This window comes from Emiliania huxleyi (genome assembly GCF_000372725.1).
Source record: "Emiliania huxleyi CCMP1516 unplaced genomic scaffold EMIHUscaffold_542, whole genome shotgun sequence".
Classification (NCBI taxonomy): Eukaryota; Haptophyta; order Isochrysidales; family Noelaerhabdaceae; genus Emiliania; species Emiliania huxleyi.
In genome coordinates, this window is record NW_005197932.1 from 41257 (window position 1) to 49035 (window position 7779).

General features: G+C 65.9%; 2 protein-coding genes across 2 annotated transcripts in view; one reads left to right on the forward strand and one right to left on the reverse strand.

Moving 5' to 3' along the window:
• Positions 1-1004: 1004 nt before the first annotated feature.
• On the forward strand, positions 1005-4273 carry EMIHUDRAFT_247007 (hypothetical protein; the record flags this gene model as incomplete). The annotated part of the gene is made up of 3 exons (XM_005765675.1): positions 1005-1046; positions 1157-2020; positions 2132-4273. The coding sequence occupies 3 exons, from the start codon at positions 1005-1007 to the stop codon at positions 4271-4273; spliced, it is 3048 nt and encodes a 1015-aa protein (XP_005765732.1).
• Positions 4274-7036: 2763 nt separating this feature from the next.
• The window catches only part of EMIHUDRAFT_119904 (hypothetical protein), a gene marked incomplete at both ends in the record, with an annotated part of 1720 nt that continues 977 nt past the window's right edge, over positions 7037-7779 (reverse strand). Inside the window, one exon of the mRNA XM_005765676.1 lies at positions 7037-7314. Coding sequence (XP_005765733.1) covers positions 7037-7314 — 278 coding nt within the window. The remainder of the gene's footprint in view (positions 7315-7779) is intronic.

A 7779-nucleotide genomic window follows, 5' to 3' on the forward strand; every position in this document is an offset into this window, starting at 1 on the left:
CATTTCGCGAGCGCATGTCCAAGCGTGCTCAGCCGTCGCGAGGCAAGCCGTTCGCTAGCGCGCTGCGCTTCAATCGCGCGCTCGAGCTTTTCAATCACGAGATCGCCGCGGAGCACGTGGCGAAAAAACTCGCAGCAGCGCCGCAGCCCCTTGACGTCCGCACAAAGCTGTCGCTTCTGGATGAGCTGAAGCTCTTTCCGGCGGCCATGGGCGTCGGCCAAGTAGTGTTTGGCGGGCCTCCACCCGGCCCGGGCGCCTTCACGGACGCGGAGGCAGCTTCGATCCACCTTTGGATCAACGACAAGCTCGAGTGCGCGGAGTTCAAAAAGGAATGCCGGAGACTTCCAGGCACGTTTGTGGCCAACTACGGTGCAAAGCCGTGGGTCTGCGGCCTTTGCAACGCGCCCATTCCGATGGCTAACCTCGGCGGCTGGAAGCCCACCGCCAAGTACTGGACGCAGCCGACGGGAAAGAAGCTGTGTAAGGAGTGCGTGGTGGGTCGCGTGCGACAGAAGCTCGGAGACGACGACGCCGAGATCAAGCGGCGCTTCCGGGCGATCTTTGCGAGGAAGGGCCACCTGCTCGTCAAGGCCGGCATAAGCGGCTACGTGACATTCGGTTATGAGCGAGAAGACTCGGCCGAAGAGGACGAGGACGAGGCCAAGGCCAAGAAGGCAAAGACGGAGGATGGTGGGGCGAGCGGGAAGGCGGGCGCGGACCAAGGTGCCGCCAGCAGCGGCGTGAAGCAGGAGGACGCATGAGCTCTCTCCACCGTCGAGGCGCCGGAAGGGGCGACGATGATGTCATATTGCAATAGCTGTGTGCGCAGTCAGTCAGTCAGTCTTACACACACAGATCTCCAATTATTCATTGCCGAAGCAAGCACGGGGCGGACCAAAACCGGCAGGTCACCCGCGACCCGCAACGGAGACAGAGCACTTGCGACTTGGGGAGTACGGAGTAGAGCTACCGCTCATGTCACAAAAAAAGATGAACTAGAATCGATGAAACTTGACACGCTGAGCGCCGACCTTTCGCCGGCCCGAGTTTGACCGTCAACTCTCTCGGTGTCACCGAGATGCCCGCGCCCCCGCCGCCGCCGAGATTTCCTTTGCAGCAGTACGTCAACCTTCTCGTCGACTTCATTCGAACACAGGGCGGCGACAAGGTGCAGTTGACGTCGCTGGGCAAGGTGCCGAAGCCGCATGGCCTGCAGCGCAAGCTCAAGTCGGTGATCAAGCAGCATCCTGCTGTCTTCACCCTGTACGAGGGCGCCGTCTCCGGCGGCGCGGAAACCGTTTCTCTCGTCGTCACCCCGTCACCGCCGGCCGCTGTCCCTCCGCAGCCTGCCTCGCCGTCGTCGCAGGGCCCGCCGGTCGCCGCGACGGAGGAGCATACCGTCATTGCCTTCGGCCAGCAGCTGCGCGCGGACGACGCCCTGCGCGCCCGCTGCGCCAAGAAGGACGCCTTCAAGGCCGAGTACGCCGCGTGGAAGGCCCGCGAGCTCACCGACGGGCGCAAGTGGCGCGGCGCGGCGGCGACCGTGCTCTTCCGCCTGTGGCGCTTCTCGGCGGCGCAGGGCGCGAGGCTCGGCGTGGTGCGCATCAAGGCCGTTGTCGGCCAGCGCGTCTACTTCGCCGCGATCGGCGCCATGGCGGCCCTCGCGGAGAGCGTCGTCGAGCAGCGCGACGTGATGGAGAAGAAGGACAAGTTCGGCGTCCGCGTGACGCCTCTCCACGTGTTCGAGGGAGGGCTCATCGTCCGTCGCGGCGCCGCGGTCCAGCGCACGCTCGTCGTCGAGAACGCGAGCGACGAGATGCGCGAGCTGGCCGGCGCCAGCTTCCTGCAGCGCGGCCCGGGGCCCTTCTCGAGCAGCTTCACGGGCGAGGACGGCGCGCTCGTTCTGACGCCTGGGGGGAAGGTGACCCTCACCCTCACGTGCCGCCCCATCCTCTCCGGCATGTGCAACAACGTGCTCAACCTCAACTTCGGCCACTTTGGCATCGCCCGCTTCCTCGAGGTGCGCTGCGGCGACGCCGATGCGATCACCGACCTCGCGCCCACCCGGCCCTACCAGAGGCGCCCGAGGCGCCGCCCGCCGCCGCCGACCGACGAGACTGAAGTGGTCGAGGCGCCGCCGCTGGGGTCGTCGTCGTTTGGCGGCGCGGCCGCCAACACGCGCCGGGCGCAGGCGGGGAAGCTACCACTCTACAGGATCCCCGGAAGCCTCCGCGCGGCCGTGGGCAGCGGCGAGGCCGGCGAGGCCCTCGAGGCGGCCTGCGAGCAGATGAAGCGGCTGCTGGGCGGCGTGAGCGAGGCGGCGGCGTTGGCGGCGTACAAGAAGGCGTTCCACGAGCTGCTGTGGGTGGAGGAGATGCAGCTGAACGACGACCTGCGGGAGTTTGACCTGCGCGCCGACGACGCGACCGTCCTCACGCCGCGCGGCCGGCTGTTCGCCCTCGAGGTGCGCGGCCTCGCCGAGAATCGGCCCTCCGTCCTCAAGGGCGACGTCATCAAGGCCAACTTCCCCGGCGATCCTGGGCGCGTCTTCGAGGGGCGCGCCCGGGAGATCGAGCGGGAGACAGTGCTCCTGGAGTTCAACAACACGCGCTTCCAGTACGTCGCGGGGCAGCGCATCGAGATCAGCTTCGTTCTCTCGCGCACGCCGCTGCGCCGCTTCCACCAGGGCCTCGACGGCGTCGACAGGGCGGGCACTGCGGGCGCCGCCTCGAGGCTCTTCCCGGAGATGGCCCACCTGGCGACCGCGCAGCTCCACGCGGCGCGCAGCGTCGCCGCGCCGCTGCGCCCCTTCGACCGGCGGATCAACGCCCAGCAGCTGGCGGCGGTGACGGCGATCGTCGAGGGCCGGGCGCGCCACGTGCCGTACATCATCTACGGGCCGCCGGGCACGGGCAAGACCACGACCGTCGTGGAGTGCGTGCTGCAGTGCGTCAAGCGCGTGACGGGCGCCGAACTGCGCGTGCTCGTCTCCTCGCCGACCAATACGGCGGCGGACGTGCTGTGCAAGCGGCTCTCCGAGGGCGGGCTGGGCTCGAAGATGGACATGCTGCGCGTGAACGCCTACACGCGCAACCCGAACGACATCGACGAGCGCGTGCTCCGCCACAGCAACTGCGCGCCCGCGGAGCGCACCATCGAGATGCCGCCCAAGGAGGAGCTCGAGCGCGTGCGCGTCGTGGTGGCGACGCTCACGACGGCGGCGAAGCTCTGCGGCGAGGGCATCCCTCGCGGGCACTTCGATGTGATCGTCATCGACGAGGCCGGCCAGGCGCAGGAGCCCGAGTCGCTCGCCGCCGCGTCGATGCTCCTCGGCCAAGGAGGGCAGCTGGTGCTGGCGGGCGACCCGAAGCAGCTCGGCCCCGTCATCCATCACTCGCTCGCGAAGGAGCACGGGCTGAGCACGTCCGTGCTGGAGCGGCTGATGGAGCGCCCCATCTACCAGAAGCACCCGCTGCCGGGTGGCTTTGAGGAGTACGACCCGCGCGTGCTCACCAAGCTGCTGCAGAACTTCCGCGCGCACGAGACGCTCCTCGAGCTGCCAAACCAGCTCTTCTACGAGGGCGAGCTGCTCTGCCGCGGCGACGAGCTGCTCCTCAAGTGCTGCGAGGGCTGGGAGGGCCTGCCCAGCCAGGGCGTGCCCCTGCTCTTCGATGGGATCGTCGGCAAGGACCAGCAGGAGGAGCGCTCGCCCAGCTGGTTCAACGTGGACGAGTGCCACCGCGTGCTCGAGCACGTGAGAGACCTGCTGCGCGCGCACAACGGCTGCAGCGTCCGGCTGACGCCCGAGGACATCGGCGTCATCGCGCCGTACAACAAGCAGGTGCAGAAGCTGAAGCGCCTGTTCCGCGCCGAGCAGCTCGAGGGCATCAAGGTCGGCAGCACCGAGATGTTCCAGGGCCAGGAGAAGCGCGTCATCATCATCTCCACCGTCCGCTCGAGCCCCGACTGGGTGGGCTGCGACGTGCGGCACAACCTCGGCTTCCTCGACAACCCCAAGCGCTTCAACGTCGCGATCACGCGCGCGCAGGCGCTGCTCATCGTCGTCGGCAACCCGAACGTCCTCCGCCTCGACTTCCATTGGGGGTCGCTCCTCAAGCATTGCGTCGACAACAGCGCGTACAGGGGCGTGCCGCTGCAGCCGATGCCCGGCGCCGAGTCCGACACGGTCGCCACCAGCCTCGCGGGCGACATGGAACAGCTGACGCTGGATGATGAGACGCCGGCGGAGCTCGAGATGCCGCACTACGAGTGAGATTCTACCAGATGACGAAGCTGGCCATGCGGGGACAGCTGGAGCAGCCGTTGCAGCCCCTGTGGCGCTGGGCGGCATCTACGCCGCTACCACTGCTGGCGGCCCCACGCATCCGCCTCAGCAATATCGGTCGACATCTTTCTTTGAGAGAGTCCCCTTTTACGAATTCTTCTTTCGACTGTCCCGTGTGGGCGACTGACTGTCTGGTATAGCCCCAGCCTACTCCGCGGGCAATTTTTCGCGTGAACTCTCGAGGGATCTCGAGTTGCGGAGCTCCCAGCTCTGCTAGGTAGGTAGCTAGGTACGTAAGCTGCTCGGTGTACGAACTCTGTTCACAGCCTTGTTATTGAGAAGAAAATACGTCCTATGGCGCTGTGCGCTGGTCTGTGAGAGGTTGAGGTGCGAGCCCTGTTGATGTTCACAGTGCCTTCACAGTAGGGTGATAAGAAAGAAGAACCGCGCACCGAGCAGCGAGGAGTGGCGCTGATAGGGTACTGACGAGAGGCCATATACATCACCAGAGGAGGAACTCCTTGGCGAGACCCTCGCACGGGGGGCACTTGCGGTTGACGCGCTCTCCGGGCCGAGCAATCTCGTGCAGGACTTCACCTTCTTTACAGTTGTCCAGCTGAAACCCACGGCTGAGGAGTCCGCCCTGGCGACGCTGTTCGAGAATGACGATTTCTTTGGAGCTGTCGGCGTAGCTGGCCACTGGATCGGCGTTCGGGTGCCATCGGAGACGAATGGCCGGCCCAGCGCACCGAAGGTCTTCTATCTGGGTTCCGCGCTCGACATTGCGTCTTCTGTCGCGTTTTTGTACCTGTTTGTCTTTGTACGTACTTTTAGCTTACTGGGAGAAAAGAGAGAGGGGGTTTGTGTTCTCTAGGCCCCTAAGGGCCCTACGCGCGGCGTGAGAGCTCGGAAGCGAGCTTTGCACTCTCTCTCTTTGTATAGTCAGTGTCACTGTCAGTGGTCAGACGAGAGAGAAGAGAGAGAGCGCCCGAGAGCTCTGCGGCCCGGTTGGGACGAGTGCGCGACGCGGACGAACCGCTCAATATGGCCGGCAGCTCGCGCTGCCGGGGTTGATTAGGGAGAAACCGGCACGGGGAGAAAGCCTCCCCGGAGGGGCTGCCCCCCGGAGACCAGAGGGCCCAACGGGCCCCCCAGGGGCGTGAGCCCCCCGCCCCTAGCATTTCCCGAAAAACTTGGAGCACTTGGAGTGCAGTTATTAACCGCACGCCCAGAGCCGGGGAGCTAAGAAGCGCACCCAGAGGCGAAACTTGGAGCACTTGGAGTGCAGTCAGTCAGTCGGTAGCCTCACATCCAGCCACAGGGCCGGGGAGCTAAGAAGCGCACCCAGAGGCGAAACTTGGAGCACTTGGAGTGCAGTCAGTCAGTCGGTAGCCTCACATCCAGCCACAGGGCCGGGGAGCTAAGAAGCGCACCCAGCGAGCCAGATGCTCGGGGACGGGTTGCGGGCAAGAGAGCCCTAGCCCCTATAGGGGGGTGCGCGTTCGCAGGGAAAGGGCCATAAAGTAAACACGGGTCTTCGAGGGTCAGCCCCGACCGAAAAAACGAAGTCAAGTTTCGGCGGCGGGCTGCCCCCCGAAGTTGAGATTGATGATCAACCGTGGGCAAACATGGCGTCCGACCTCACGACCACTAGCGCGGACACGGGCGTCAACGGCCGGGCGCTGATCACGAGCTTGCGTTCGGCGGCGGCGCGCGCGCGTCGGGCCGTATCGCACCGCTGCCTCAAAAGGCGAAGCGGGGTCCCCGCACCTGCTGACGTGGACGGACAGACCGTCTGGACAGTGAGCAGTCTTGAGGCGGCCGTGCTGGCGTGGCTCGGTGGAGGAGGGGAGGTCAACGCGACGTTCAAGGAAGGGTCAGTGAGCGGCTTGACATTGCTCATGCTCGCCGCCGAGGACGGCGCGGTCGAAGTGGTCGACCTTCTTCTGCGCCACGGCGCGAAGATTGACCATCAGGCGAGCGACAGGCGCACGGCGCTAGTCGCCGCTAGCACGAAGGGACACGAGCAAGTCGTCGATATGCTACGGCACGGCGCTGAGGAGAAGCCGGGCGGCTCCGGCGCCTCCTGCGGCGCTGGACCATCGCACGTTGACAACTTCTTTGCGCTCAACCCGGACGAACCCGCCACCGTCGCAGCCTTTGTCGGCCGGTACAACCTGTCTCGAAGCCTGTCGACTGCTACCAGGGGAGGTGCCTGCAGAAGATTGGGAGAAGGCGAAAGCGAAGGCGGCGGTGGCAGTAGCGGAGGAGCTGGAGGCGGCGGCGGAAAAGGGCGCGATTGATGGAGACGATAGAGACGCGCCCGGACACAGAGCATCAATCAGAGGGGTCCACGCGCCGTCACGCGACTCCTCACTCTCCCCGCGCGGCGCCGCTTTTGCTTTGAGCTTTGTGGGTGCGGCGCACCCCGAGACCCACTCCGACATGTATAAGTTCTAAGTGTAATATTGTGTCCGTACAACACACTGACAGAGTATACTGACAATAGTGCCAGTGAGGCGGAGGCGCGAGTCGGAAGGCCGCGACCGTCAAGTGTTCCCGTCATTTTCCTACAATCGCTGTGAACCCAGCCACGTACTGTACGTTCCAGGGCGTTGTCATATGCAAGAGCCAAGACGCTGAAGACGGACCAAGACGTCATCAATATCGGACAAATCAACCACGATGGTGCCTGACGCCTAGCCTGACGCAGTGACGGCTGACGCACGCATGTCGCTCTCGCCCTGCTTCTCACTCTACACGCATCATCACCGACGTTCGGAAGGGCAGCATCACCGCGTCCGCCCGCCGGGCCGCCAGCACGGAGGACTGCTCGATCTCTGCCGTGCCGCCCGCGCCGGCCTCGTGCTCGCTCAGCGGCGTCAAGTCCCAGAGCTGGACGAGTCCGATCGAGAAAGCGTCGGTGGAGGGGGCCATCGCAGAGAGGTCTCCAAAGGTGTGGCAGGAGAGGCAGCGGCCGGTGGCGAGGTCCGTCGAGACGGAGATTGCTGGGAGGAGCGCGTCGCCGCCTATGGGGACGTGTCCCGGAGGTGCCATGGACGACGCTGGACGATCAGCCTGTTGTTGTTCTCAGAATGGCGTCGCCGCCTATGCCGATGCCGCTCTCGCCGCTGACGCGGAAGCAGCCCGCCGACCGGCTGGCGGCGGGGTAGACCCGTGCGCGCGGCGTGAGGGAGAAGAGGAAGGAAGACGCGTCGCCAAAGCTAGCGCTGCGCTGGTTGGGCGTGCGCGGCCACGGAGTCGGGCAGAAGGCGCCGATCGTGAAGGGGGGAGGGCGGCCAGGGACGTGCCTGCGCGCCTGCCGGCTGATGTCGCGGAGGGCGAGGGGCGAGAGGATGCTCCTCGGCGGCGCCTCCTCGCCGCCGCCCGCCCCGCCCGCGCCGCCGCTCCCCTCCTCCTCCTCGCCTTCGCCCTCGCTCTCGCGGAGAGTGACAACCAGCGCGCTCGCCGCCGTGCCCCTGGCCGCGGCGCGG